This window comes from Ambystoma mexicanum, chromosome 2q, assembly GCF_040938575.1.
Source record: "Ambystoma mexicanum isolate Mex_15411 chromosome 2q, UKY_AmexF1_1, whole genome shotgun sequence".
Classification (NCBI taxonomy): domain Eukaryota; kingdom Metazoa; phylum Chordata; class Amphibia; order Caudata; family Ambystomatidae; genus Ambystoma; species Ambystoma mexicanum.
In genome coordinates this window covers 211,285,953-211,301,071 of record NC_090924.1, presented here as the reverse complement: position 1 = coordinate 211,301,071, position 15,119 = coordinate 211,285,953, and the positions used below count along the sequence as shown (strand labels likewise).

The window sequence follows — 15,119 nt, the reverse complement described above, 5'->3', positions numbered from 1 at the left end:
TGGTTCTTGTTTCCTATCCGTCCCTTTGCTCTTCGATAGGATGTCCAGAACGGATTGGGCAGGCGGGTTGGATGTGCTAGGGTGTGCTTCCTCTTTTGTATTGGCCAACGTTTGATGTTCGTGCGGTTGGTTCCACCGCTATTCCCCAGAATTGACTGTGTCCTCCCACGTGTCCTCGTACCTTCAAGCTTGCGTTGGTACTGGATTAGGGAGCAACACTCTCGCAAATCAGGTTTAAGGATGGATAGCCTCGCGATTGTGCAATCTGTGGGGGTGGAGTGGACCGGGTGTGTCCTTAGATAACGGATTCCAGTGGGACCAGCGAGTGAAAGGCAGTTTTGCCCCTGTGCTGGTCAAGAGGGGTGACGTGTCCTGGGTCAAGTGCACTTAGGACTTTCTTCGTGTCGCTGCGTCAGGTTACGTTTGGACCTGACTGAGCCAAGGGGGAGGCCGTACGATAGTTTCTCCGCCTCTTCCCAGGTAAGTTAATGAGGTGACTTACTCCTGGGAAGTATCTTGCCCCGCAGGCACTGTCTGCCCCAAGTTTCAGGAGTCTTTCATGCGTATGGTGCCCGCCTGTTTAGTGCATTGTGCAGGTACGATCTACTTCCAGGGGGATTTCCTCCCGTGACCCCTAGTATGCCAGCCTGTGTATATTGCCAATAATGTCCATGCAGGCAGGACCAGATTGTTTGTTTCAGTTGTTGGCCCCCGGGGATTGTTCAGCTCTGCACTGCGTGTGTAATGCACATGAATACTGTCCCCTCGCTTGTCTTTTATTTGCGGCCGGCCTGGGGGAACAGAGTCGGGCCGGCCGCGTTCTGGGCTCTGTGTCCGCCGGTTGCACGGCGGTCGTCTCCCGCCGTTCAGTAAGGATGTATGTGGCCGCTCACATTCTTTTTGCGGACAGATCCAGGATGAGTCCTGCGAACAACACAGCTTTTTTTGTAGCTCGGGGTGAACCAGTTATAGGATATATTTGTGGAGGATTTCTCACCGGAGAGGAGCTCCACTCTTAGGCGGCCATCTTGTTGGGCAACAGCGCCCCCCCGCCCCAAGTGTTTTTTAAAGAGTTTCCAGGTGTGCAAGCCACAGAGATCACCATTATTTCTTTTACCTGTGAATCCACTTTGGAGCACATTCACTTCTGTTTCACGCCCATTCTCTCCACTTTGGCTGGCTCACGGGTCCCTCATTGCTGGGATCTTTGAGTGCAATGGTGCTTACTTTGCTGGCTTGATACATGACAAACTCCCTCTCTGCCCCTCAATCCTGTGATGTGGTCTTACTGTAGCATAAAGTGCTGTACAAGCAAAGAAGTGTGCCTTGGCTTCATGCTAACAGTCAAAGCATAGTAATGTAGCAACAAAAAAGGGACAGACACTTGCTGCATACAGAAGGACATACATTATTCCTTTCACTTACTTCCTATTCTCTAGCCATGCACCTCCTCATTTCACACTCAGAAATGAACGTGGCCTGCATAGGGAGCTCAGGCTATATTTACTCTCCATAGATGGCTATATATTACCATACTCTGATAGGCTATTCCCAACTCAGGCACTATACCTTATCTTAAAGTCTAGCGGGACATGACACAGAGCAAACTCTTAATACTAACCTATTTGACATCAAGGTGCAATGTCTTTTCAATTGTACCTTCCTTGTTTCAACACTTCATGGCTTCATCTTTGTATGCAGTCTGCTCCTGACTGCACCACTCTGGGCTCATGCCCGGCAGCCACGGAATGCACATTCTAGAGTTTGACCTTGCCCATACAACTAAGCCACCAAACTTCAAGAAATGCCCAAGCCCACACTCAAGCCGCTCATGCATCCAACATTACATTGCATAATAACTTACAATTCTCCACACCTGTCATAGAAACAACACCTTAAGACTCGCCTCCCTTTTCCAGAACTATGGTCCACCAACCAGGACTGACACGCACCAATGCTATAGCAAAACATTCCTTCACCACTACACCTCTTCCTCCCGGTGTTTGGAGAATCTGTTTCCTACTTTCCCATCCGCTTATCTCCGCCTCACACTTTTCATTTCCTCCAGTCGATTAAGGTCTGGATACCCCTAGCGGGGGGACAGTATGCCACTTCCTCCACTGGCAACCCTAGGCACTGTCAAACTACTGCGCTGGTGAATTGGTGCAGTATAAATACATACTAGCATACCATACCAATTCGCATGGCACCCTAGTCTCTGGACGCCTACCTTGCCATTGTATGTGCGTAAAAACAGAATGTCCTGTGTGTAGTTGCAGCTATTCACGCTAGAGTAACATACTTGGCCCTACTAAACTCTCTGATGGCCTACACACCCATCCATCCGTGACCTCATATGTTGACACGTTTAATGTCCTTCTCGAATGTAATCCATGAACTGTATGCAAATTCTACTGATCCCAATAACATGTCATATGTATGTAACCAGTAACCTGTATTCTTGCAACATGTAACCTTGTAAGAATATCAGCGCCCAGATGCCCACGGGTGAGGCGCGTTTTACAAACGCTAAAATAAATCAATTCATAAAAGTGTGTCTGGGATTCATAAAGCGCAAACCTAGCTGGGAAGCAACAGAGTGTGTTGATAGGGGGATGCACCCAGGGGTCAGAGGTAATGGTGCCTGGGGGCAGCAGAGGATGAATAGGGGAGCTCCAGCAGCCGAGAATTAGAGTTGACTCCGAGCACATATATAGGAACATTGCCTCTCTGCAGGTTAATAACCAGTAAGACAGGGCAAAGCCTCAACATTTAATCAGTTACCACGTTTCTGTTTTATCACTGAAAAGAAAGGAGCAGTTCCAGGGTTTTTGCTCTGTCTCGCCATTGGCATTCTGTGTGATCTTGTGCAAGGGAGAACTTTTCAGGGGCTAAGCTTTGTGCTCTGCTGGTCTGCAGCAGTCCACGACATGACGTTGATTGATGGCTGCGTATTTTGCCAGCCTGTAATATGGTGAATAGAAAAGCTAACCCTCCCTTCCAATGTGTGTTTTTTTTCTCCTTTACAGAGCAGTGTTTGCACCCGCCTGCATATCTCATATCTTGATTGAAAACAGGTGAGGGAAAAACTTCCTTAAATCATCTTCGGTGCCTGGCTGTTGATGTCACTTAAATGCCTGTTAATCGTTGGAGTGGTAGGGAACGAGGGGGGGGTGAGGAGCGAGGGGAAGGTGGCTGTTGAGTAGGGAAGAAGAGAGGAGGAGTGGTAAGTGAAACAGTGGAGCATTTAGAGCCATCACTGCATAAGTACAGACAGTAGGTGAGGAACTGGATCCAGTAGAAATAATTCATTTTAATAGCCAATTAGAATGTATACCAGTGCACCCTGCCTTCAGGTGAAAAAACCCAGACATCAGAGGCTAATTACAGCAAGGTTGGGGTATAGAAACTGGCCCCTTTCAACTTCGAGCAAATATTGGTTTAACATTCAGATTGTAAAACAGTGGACTATATGTCAAAATGCCTTTCCTAAAAGACAGCACTTTTAACGTATGTGTACATGCTTTTTATTGAACACAGACAAACATATAAAGCTAAGTGGCCATCTAATTAAACCCCTTTCTTAAAAGAAAGCAATTAATGACAAGTGAGGCCGTTCTATGTAGCTTGGTTAATAAATACAAAACTACTGTATACAGTCTAGCCCCATATTCATGCGTTTTGTCATTAGATGGGAAAGGACAATAAAGTTCAGAATCTACAGAAAGACGTGTTTATTATTTCCTGGGCTGTTGGATGACAAAAAAAAGCCAACGTGTGGGGCCCTTTTTGCCCATTAGCTTGAAAGAAATTCATACAGTGTGGCATGCATGCACAATAAGAGGATGTAAGCCACCGGCCAGAAGGCTTCCTTCAGTAGCTTGCACGTGCAAACCCTGAGTGACAGCAGGAAAGGGCCAATTGCGGATGCTGGCCATTTTATTCCTGATGTGGGACTGCAAATCCTGCATGGCATCAGTGCAGGGCTCAAGTCGAGGGACCACGCATGTGGACAGGGCCCCCACCCCCCCCCCCCGTGTCTTTATGAAATTAAATAAATAAAGAACAACAACAGGCTGCAGTCGGTTTTCTAACCATGGCTGCACACTTTAGAAACAAGACACTTAACCTGCACTTTGAAACGAGACACTTAACCGCAAGACCACGACAATCGTTAGTAGGCTGCACAATATCTCATATTGTCATCTTTCTATACAAATCTGTTTTGTTACAGGTTTCCATATTTAAAAGGTGCGTGCATGTTATACTTAAACAGCAAGGTAATATGAAAATGTGTTCACTTGGCAAATGCTTTTTTGTTGTGTGTGTGTTTTTTTCTGTCGTGAAACACAAGCCGGAATGAAATTTGCATATTTCATGTTGACGTCCGGTGACGTCACTTCCCAATGCTCGCCATAGTCCCCCCACTATTTTTTAGGGCTTGAGCCCTGCATGAGTGTGAACAGGAAAAGGACATGTCTGTAATATGCCATCCGGTATTTTCTCTTCACCCGCATCAACACTAGCATAACCCTCGTGTCTCTCTGAATGAGCCCCTTCTCCAGACTTCTGGAAGGATCATAATCCTTGCCACTTTGAGCCTTACTAGGGCCACTGTCAACATGCTTAGCCTTAGCTGGCTTAAAGCTTCACGTGGTTCTGAGTTGGCTTCAACCCGTCAGAGCACGCCCATTTGAGATATCTGTTCTGTGCACGCACAGCTCCCAAGCCAACTCAAGTAATTTTGGCTCCTCCAACGAGCGCAGGCCTGTCAGCCAACCACACTTTGCATTTTGGGCCTTGTAAATTACGCTTGTTGACACTGTTGGCAAAAACAGCCAAGCCTGGCTAAGGTATCACACACGATACGTGCCCTCTTGGAAGATATGCCATCTGTTGATACGGCCCTCTTTCTCTTAAGTCTCTGGAGAATAGCTCAGGGGCAACACGCTCACCTTGAAAGCAAGATGAAACGGAGCAACACAGGTTCGATCCCTGGGTCCGCGCTTAAAGCCTGTGGGTATTAAGCTCGTTATAAATAACCAATTTCAAATAATCAATTGCTGATGTACTCTGGTATCTTTTTCAATTATATATGTACAATAAACTGAAAGAATTGGCACTCTGAACACATTTCTGTTTCGGGAGTTGTGCATGAAGCAAATCAGGTTTCTCCAGCATTGGAGTTTTCATAGATTCAGATCCCCGCCATCAGTCCGGGAATCCTCAGTGATTTAAATAATTATCAAAAAATCAAATATGTATACATTATTTCCATAGAAAAATGAATGTAGACTGCCCATTATGGCCTATAAGCCATTCAATTGTGTAGTCCCTCCACTTCACTTTGGTCCTTTATGGCCCTAACCAATGAGGTGGCAGGGCATATGCACCGCCCCAGGCAGCCATCTTCAGATTTTTCACCGCAGTCTAACAGACAGAGGGAATCCTCCAGCTCTCTGAGCTGTTTTTTCTCATTGTTAGCTGTAAACTTTTTTCTCAAAATATAATCCTACCTTGATCCCCTGATCAAGCTTTTCCTATTCTGTGTTTCTGGGCTCAGAAAACACTTATTTTCAGTCGAAATTCGTCGAGTGAAACATTTCTTCACACCATGTCAGAAGAACCAACTGTCAAAAAGCCTTCCCTGTTCAGGGACTGTACTAGATGCAAGAAGAAGCTTGTATACATGAAGGATCCTCATGAGCAGTGCATCTACTGCCTGTACCCTCATGAAATCCACAAATGTGACATTTGCAAGACTTTCTCCAACAAAACTCTTTAGGACAGACAGAGAAGACTCCTTCTACATCTAGAGTCAAGAGGGCACTCTTCTGATGAAGAATCTGTTAAGACAGCTCCTGTGCTGTCTATAAACCCTTCTGATAGGCAAACTTCAAAGAGAAGGGCCTCCTCAATGGAAAGACCAGAATAGAAGGTATCCTGAGGAAAAAACGACCTCCAAATGTAAGGAGGCATTTTAAAAAAACTCGGGGCAGGGGCAAATGTCCACGAAATCGCCGTCTACAAACGGCACCAGTAATAAGGGCCCGTCGACGACCACACGTCAACGAAACCGAGAACGTCCATGACAACGCTTCAAACCTCGTCATCGACGAGTAAATCCTCGTCGTCGAAATCGGCCTCCAAAAAGCAATCGTCAACGAAGGAATACCATCACTCGTCCATGAAGCTGTCGACGACGGAGTCAAAGGACCATCACCCGTAGACAAAACTAACATCAGCAAAGTCCTCATCGACGAAGCCACCGTCGACAAAAACCACCGTCGATAAAACCATCAACACCGTCCACGACACCACCCACTTCCTCATCGATGGAGAAAAATAAACCCAGAGCACCGTCCACGGATGCCACGGTTACGCCGCCCAATGAAAGCGATTTGAATAAGCCAATGGCCACGGCCCCTTACACTCCAGAGGACCACAATCAACCAATAGGAACTCAACTGCCTCCCTTAAGAGAGATGACAGAGCTTACAGACATCATTCTGACAGAAGTATTTTTCGGACACTGAAGTCAATTGTGGACAGCCTATTCTCACTACAAAGGAAAATTGCCCTCCCTGGCATCCCACTACGGAGGAGCCCACTGATCCATACGATCCAGCACTCGTGGCGTCAATGCAAAGGATTATTGACGAATTCAACAGGCGTCAAAGGCAAAGACACTGATCTTCTACGCCGAAAGATACAAGATCCCCTCAGAGGGATATTTCACCTCATCATAGCACGCCAAGAAGCTCCCCTACCGGGAGCGTACCTCATAAGAGAGCACATTCACCGCAGCCTCCTTGCAGATCTAGGAGCAGGACGCTCAGTGCTTCGCCGCCAAGGGTCTCCCCTCTGAGATCATCGCCTAGGCCAAGGCCACCTACAAGGGACACTACGGTCCATGCGGTGGATGGGACTACTACAGTTCCATCCCCCGCATCGGTCTCTGACTGGCAGGAGGACCCATTCAGAGGTTTTTCAGACCCTGAAGAAGGGGCGATTACTCATGATCCAGACACACAAAGCAGGTGGGATGATTACATCGTAGGAAAACCTAGGAAGAAGGACTCCCCCCCCCCCCCCCCCAGGAAATACTCCTCCACCCGATGATTTAGTGTCATTTCATATGATTATCGCCAAGGGGGCAAACCTTTTCAAGTTGCAAGTCACATCAGAGGAAAAGAAGTCGGTTCTATATGAACATAGAGATAAACGTATGAGAACAATCACTACAATTCCTCTTTTAGATACCATATGGGACACTGAAACTAAGATTTTGGCTACACCATTGTCCACACCTGCACTCGTCTCAAGACCAGAGAAGAAATATAAAGCACCGGACATGGCACCACTATGCCTTAGAGGGCACACTAAACCGGACTCCGTTATCACGGTTGCAGCCAGGTAAAAAACTGGCTAATCCATCACCCTTATCAGCCCAACCTGACAAAAAAGGGCGTAAATTGGAGGCTATGGGCAGGAAGGTGTCTTTGTTGGCTACTCTGACCATCCGCGCTAGCAACGATCTGGCCATGACAGCCCGGCTGGATTGTGAGCTATGGCTTTGTATGTCTAAATTGGCCAAACACTTACCAACGGATCTTCAGGAAGAAGCCAGAGCGATCATATTGGATGGTGAAGCTACTTCCGATCATATGATCAACGCGGCAGTTGACATAGCATAATCGGGTTTCAGGCAAATGGCCCATGGTTCTGTCCTTAGATGGCAAGACTGGATGAAGGCTACAAACTTTAGACCAGAGGTTCAAGCTCAAATATTAGATATGAAAAGATTGACGACCATCTCAAGGGAATAAAGACGGATACTGATACAGCACAAGCCATCAGTTCCCTTAAAGACCAGGACAAATCCTTTCAAGGTGCATCATCCAAATACAGAGGCTTCAATCGCCCTTCCTACAGCCAAAAAACACAAGGCAACACCTTCCAGGACAACATATACCATCAGTCAACGAGCAGATACACCCAAAGGGGAAGACATGGCTCTGACCAAGCCAAAACCCAAGGCAAGTAACATCGGACAAGTGGGTGTTGCAAGTGATTCACGAGGGTCACATGATCGAATTTCTGGGTCAACCTCCTTGCCTTGCTTCCGTTCCACGCAAGGTACATCTCCTGAAACATGTCATGTTGGAAGTTCACAAACTCCTTCAAAAAGCAGCTATAGAACTGGTTCCAGACCATGAGATGGCAAGAGGCTTCTACTCCCGATTTCTCCTCGTGAAAAAGAAAAACGGTCAGTGGAGACCAATACTGGATTTGAGAGCGCTCAACAAATGTATCAAGCACATCAAATTCAAGATGACATCCCTTCAGAGCGTCCTTCCATGGTTAAATAAACATGACTTCCTGGCCACTCTGGACTTGAACACGCCTACTTCCACATCCCCATTCATCCTGCCCACAGACAGTTCCTCAGATTCGCAATAGGGGAGTCACATTTTCAATTCCATGTCCTCCCATTCGGACTGAAGTCAGCACCAAGAGTCTTTACCAAATGTCTTGCACCGGTAGCAGCAAAGCTCAGAAGAACGGGAACAGAGGTTTTCCCGTCCTTGGACGACTGGCTAATAAGGGCGAGCTCATTGAAACTCGCGAGTGCAGCAGTTGCAAGAGCGACAAACCTCCTGAAGGGATTAGGCTTCTCGATAAACAAGGCTGCCCAGTACACAGCAAGACAGTCCTTTTTCTGGTGGTCTAGCTCGACACCAGCATACCTAGGGTAAGACCATCAGCAGACAGAATATCTTCATTACTCCATCTGACCTCATGTTTCCGTGGCAACTTGAGCCACTGTACGCTCTTTCAAATCTCTCCTAGGCATGATGTGGTCATGTACATTCCTCAAACCAAATGGCAGGCTTCACATGAGACCAGTTCAAGAGACCCTGGACCACCAATGGAAGCAAGCACTCGGGTCTTGGAAGGATACCATCTAGCTACCAGCAACCTTTTACAAGGCACTTCGATGGTGGGCTACATCTCAAAACCTGTTACAAGAAATGCCTTTCCAAGCTCCAACATCAACCCTTCTCCTCAGGACGGATGCATCACTATCAGGCTGGGGGGGGACACCTGGCAGATCTGCAAAGGGCATGTGGACCGGCTAGGAGTCCCAACTACATATCAATGCTCAGGGCAATAAGGTGGGCGCTAAAGGCCTTCCTACCGGTGATAGCAGGGCAGGTGGTAACCATCCAGATGGACAACACGACCTCCATGCATTACACAAACAAACAAGGAGACACGAGGTCAGAGATGTTGTCTCAAGAACCTCAAAAGCTATGGACCTGGGCTTTACATCACAAAGTTCAGATCAAAGCGGAACACCTACCAGGAGTAGACAATGTCTTGGCAGACAAGTTAAGCAGTGCTACACAGCATCCCATGAATGGGAGCTAGATGAAGCAGAAGTCCAATGGATATTTCACAAATGGGGGCAGCCGCAGATCGACCTTTTTGCCACCACGTCCAACAAGAAATGCCACAGATTTGCCTCCAGATATCCATAACACCTTTCGAAAGGGGATGCCTCCTCACTGGACTGGACCAGGAGATTACTTTATGCCTTCTCTCCGATTCCTCTCATAGCGAGAGTACTTCGCAGACTGAAGGAACAGGCCTGCTCAATGATTCTAATAGCACCGAATTGGGCTCGCCAAGTTTGATACCCAATCCTGTGACACTTGTCCCGATGGCCCCCGATTCACCTCAGAGTTCATCAGAGCCTCTTAACGCAACAGAATCACAAGGTTCTCCACCACGACCCACGGAGCCTGTCACTCAGGGCGTGGTTCCTGAGCAGCAAAAATGAATTCACTTGAATCTTCCTGCAGAGTGCTGGGATATAATCAAGGCCTCTCGGGCCCCCTCCACACGGATCACTTACATCCGAAAATTGAGTTGTTTCACCAAGTGGTGCCAAACATCATTGGTGAATCCACTCGCTGCATTGATTGAACAAGTACTACCTTACCTGTTGTATTTAGCCAAAGCAGGGCTCTCCCTATAATCCATCAAGGTGCATCTATCTGCCATATCTGCATACACGACAAATCCAGGTCAACAATATTTGCTCACCAAACCGGCTATCAAGATATTCCAGAAAGGATTGATGCGATTGACCCACCAACACCAACGCCGGTTCCTTCATGGAGCCTGAATACGATCCTAGCAGCGCTCATGGAACCACTGTATGAACCGATTCATAAGTGTGACATAACATTTTATCCTTGAAAGCGGCTTTCCTAGTAGCCATAACGTCAGCAAGGAGGATTAGTGAGTTGCAAGCCCTCTCGTCAGAACTCCCTTTCACCTCGTTCCTCTAGGACCGCGTCATCCTAAGAACGCATCCTAAATTCCTACCCAAGGTATTGTCAGAAATTACGCTCACGGAGCGCATCGCGCTTCCAACCTTCTTCATGAATCCCACATCTAATGCGGAGAGATTGTTACATTCGCTGGATGTGGCAAGGGTTCTAAAATTTTACTTACAAAGAACTAAGGAGTTCCGCTCCTCGGCTAGACTTTTCATCGCATTTGCTGGCCGCACCAAAGGCCAGCAAATTTCAAAGCAGACCTTGGCGTGTTGGGTAACCCAATGTATCAGTTACTGTCACCAGGCTAAAGGCGACCTGCTCGCCAGACCTCCTTCAGCTCACTCCACCAGAGGGAAAGCAGCTTTGGTTGCATTTCACGCAGGAGTACCATTAAAGGACATCTGCAGAGCCGTGATCTGGAGCACTCTGCATACTTTCCCCAAGCATTACTGCCTGGCAGAAGATACCAGCAAAGAATCAGCAGTGGGCCAAGCGGTTCTCCGCCATCTCTTTGCGTAAGGTAGGAGCAGCCTTCTCTTCCAACCTTCCCTGGTAATGTAAACCTATTTAGTTGCTCTATAGTAAGGCGAACAGAAGGATCTGCAGAATATACATATGTTATAGGCATGTTTTAACTGCTTGGTATTCTATTCAAGCATCTGAATCTATGAAAGATCCAATGCTGGAGAAGTCTTAGTTACTTACCTGTAACTGTATTTCTCCAGAATTCGTATCTTTCATAGATTCACATGCGCCCACCCGCCTCCCCCGAGAGGCTGCTCCCACACCCAGCAGTCATCATACATGTAGTCTTCTACGGCTCAAAATCTGAAGATGGCTGCCTGGGGCAGAGCTTAAGCCCTGCCACCTCATTGGTTAGGGCCATGAAGGACCAAAGTGGGGTGGAGGGACTACCCAATTGAATGGCTCATAGGCCATAATGGGCAATCTACATTAATTTTTCTATGGAAATAATGTATATATTTTTGATTTTTTTTTTAATTATTTAAATCACAGAGGATTCCCGGTCTGACGACAGGGAATATTCAAGCATGTGAATCTATGAAAGATACCAATGCTGGAGGAATAAGTAACTAAGACATTTCATTTCACTGTTAAACTGATAATGGACCATTTGGGCAAAACATATAAAAAAAGATTGTCATATCTATTTTTCAAGATAATTTCCCGAGAGGTATTACCTGTAATCCAGTGTGTTATCCAAATGTATTTCACGCTGTGTCCCCTTGAACAGATAGCAATGCAGCTCATGCATCTGCAAACCACGAAGGAATGCATTTCAGCACCGGGCCCTAAGTGGGGCATCTAGACAGGCTAGGACTAGCGTATAGGGCAATCCCGTACCAAAACCACAAAATGCGACTGTGGGCCAGTTTCTTTGCCAATTTGGGTCAGTTTGATGAGTTACTTCACCATGTGGCTAGTAGTTTTGAACATTGATTGCTGCTGAATAAATATTCTTTAAGTTTCACAATTTGCATCACATTTTATCAAAAAAACTCTCCCTTTGGGTACTTTTCAAACAACCTGTCACAAAAGGAGTAAATTGCCATTTGAAACTGTGAGACACTTTTTCATTGTTGCCCGAGACAATTTTATGCCTCAGTCCGACCCTGCATCTAGATGGGTTTCCAGAAAGACCAAAATATAAGCAAACAATTCCCATTGCAAGGAAAAGCATATCCTGTCTCTTGTTACACATGTTCATTGTGACTATCCTGTAGAATCACAGTAGTGGCGACTCAAACCTTCATCCTCCAGAGCTTGCTGTATTGAGTATGTGTCAGTGGAATCCCGAGAAATGTGCCATGCCTGGGCCGAATCTCATTAATTCCACCGGGTAATGCAAATTAAGAATTGTGTGGTCAACTGCTTTCCTGCTTTAGCCTGCTCCAGTGATTTTATGTTATGTGGTATTTGTGTGTAGCGCCTATGCCATTGTTATGGCTTCCAAGAGCTGCAGAGGATTAAAGCCATTTCAGAAGACCGTAGTCTGTGCAAACATGTAAATAAAAGGAGCAATACAATGCGTGCTGTTATGAACTCCCCCCCCCACCTTCCAAGGCTTGTGCAGTGTCACGTGTGCAGTGACACGTCATGTCATTTGTACAATAATCACGTGTGCAGTGACACGCGATGTCATTTGTACAATAAAAGGGCTGCACGGGTTCACGTGCTGCAGTTACCAACCAAACTCCAGAGCTCCTGTGTTTGTGTCCAGCATGTATGCAGGAGAGGGCCCCATTACACTAACAGTATTTAGAATTAGGTGATTAGAAGAGATGTGCTAAATTGTAGAGGCAATAAATAGCGCCATAGACAAATATGTTTAGCTTAGTATGTGTGTTTTTTTATTTTTTATTGTGTACCCAGTGTATAAGCACCCACTGACAAAACATTGAAAAAGTATTACAAAATATAAAGAAACGCACGTGACAGGGGGAATGTCACCCAGTGCTATTTACCACTACCTTGTGCTCTGAAAAGTAGCGTCACTGCAGAAAAATAATGCTGAATTGCAAGTTACCACTACAAACTTGAATATGCAATACTCAGTGCAATGGATGGTATTGAGAACCAGAGGTTATTATTGCAGTCGTTAATGTTTGCTTTTTAGGGTAAATACATTTTTTTGTAACTGCAATTTTTTTCATTACAAACCACTTTCCTTTCTCTGACAGTAACTGGCTGGAGTTTCAAGTGAAAGGCGTTTCTGTGGCGAGAGCGTTGCAATGCTGGGAGAAAAGCCTTCAAGAAAACAAAGCCGGCAAGGCACCCATTCGAGGCTGTCCCTTCCATTTGATTGACAGCTATCAGTGGCCCCAGTGCAACCCCACTTGCCCCGCCCTCCACGACATCACCACGGGCCAAGAAATGAGCCTCATGCAAATGTTTCAGAGGACTGAACTCGACAATGAGAGAAAACCTGGTCCGGAGCTGAAAGTGGACGCTGGCTGCCTGACGGGGATGTTAACCAGTGGCGGCTAAAACTAGACTCCTGCCACTTGGCTGTATCAATTGCAGCTCTTCCGGTCACGTGGAACTATGCGGATGTCAAGCACAGGTCAAAGGGTTTCATTAGAGTTTAGGCACGGATCGGGCGCATTGATCGTGACGTGTGCTTTAGTGGCCGAGTGGTTTCTGCCGCCTCCGGTTGCCTTGAATTGCGTTGCTGCTGTCTCTAATCAGAGGAACATTGCTTGCAATTTCTACCTGTTGCAATTAGAGTACTAGTAAATGCACACCAGCGATTTCTTTCATGTGCCACCTTAAAATACTGCACCTTCTTCAATGTATTGTCTATTTTAGGGGCGTTCTTATGGCACAGCCACAGGGCTTTATTTTGCCTAGCATAACCATCTCCTTAAGGGTATCTTCTATTAAATGGGACCATTTCTCTTAGAATGCAAAGACGTTTTAAAGAATCACAGCCACACTCTGTTACGTTTAGGGAAAAGACGGGCGAGGGACTGGAGGGCCCTTCATTGAATCAAAAATGGGAGAGTGGGAGGAACCAGCAGAGTGGTTTGGGTTGTTGTTTCCCCAGACATTTTCTCGAAACTCGAAACATGTGGTTACTGTGCTTTTTGAAAAGAAAATGAGATTCGTTCACATAAATCTTCATCGCTACTTGTCCAACTCTTTTGTGTCCTAGTCCATACCTGCATGATGCACATTCCCACCCTGAGACAGGCACCCCATTGCCTTTTACAACATATTGGCCCTTATTCACAGAGGGTTTTCCAATGGGGGCTTCCCATTAAAAACTGCTTCTGTGAATTAGGCCCATTGTCATAAACAGACAGTCCTTTCTGTAGGAATTACAGGACTTCCTTCTCATAGGTCGAACTCCCCACATCAAAGGGGGGCCGCAAGAATGGGAGCAGGAATAGTCAGACTCTGAGTTATGAGTTTTCATGGTTTCATAATCTGCTTTCATCTTCTTCGCCCCAGTCTTTACATACATGGGAGAATTAACAGTCCCAACCATCCGACCAACCTAACATACCATAGGCACCAAAGTCCTAGAGACGCATAACGCAAGTTCAGTTGCATTATACCTAGACCCACGCCAAATCTGGCAGCAACTTTGCCCCAAAACCAGCTGCTCTCACGTCCCACTCTCGAAACCTGGAATCGAAAAAAGAGGTCATCACATGGGCCCCAAGTACCTGCTGTGCAAAAGTCCCAGTCCAAAGGAACTTTCTCAGCCCCACCTGGACCCGTCTTCATAACTAAGGATAGTATTAAAAAAAAAAGAAAAACAAGGCAATGGAGCCGATTCGCTGTTTTTCCAAGAGGTTACTTTGAGACACCCTGACAAACTCTCGGTTTACTTGGAGTAAGTCAAGAGCAAGCGAGAGTTACTCATAACCACTTCTCTGTGAATCAAATAACCCTCTCCAGCTTTAAGTTAAGGCTCAGTCATAGTATCTTATTTCTGAATCGGCCCAAACCTGTGGTAAAAGGCAAAGGCCCAAGAAGTCCTTTCTGAAAGGTCTGACTTATTGGCTAAAAATGAGAATGTAAGGATAGGTGGATGATCGCCCGTCTGGCGATTATTACTTCTGAATCGGATATCTCCAGCTTGATTTATTTTTCGAACTCTTTGTGTCAGGAGGACATCAGCGGAACACATAATATATACTGCGCAATTTGATTCTATTTCACTGAAAAATTTCTTTTGACATCTGATATTTGTTCTTCTGTCTCTAAATAGCAAATAGAGCATGCATTGGCTCGGAG

The 15,119-nt window shown here is 46.2% G+C and overlaps 1 protein-coding gene across 1 annotated transcript in view; it reads left to right on the top strand.

The window, feature by feature from the left end:
• LOC138569291 (palmitoleoyl-protein carboxylesterase notum2-like) overlaps positions 1 to 13,656 on the top strand; it is a 105,797-nt gene extending 92,141 nt beyond the window's left edge. Inside the window, exons 11-12 of the mRNA XM_069647135.1 lie at positions 3,030 to 3,077; positions 13,055 to 13,656. Coding sequence (XP_069503236.1) covers positions 3,030 to 3,077; positions 13,055 to 13,361 — 355 coding nt within the window. The 3' untranslated portion in view covers positions 13,362 to 13,656. The remainder of the gene's footprint in view (positions 1 to 3,029; positions 3,078 to 13,054) is intronic.
• Positions 13,657 to 15,119: the final 1,463 nt, after the last annotated feature.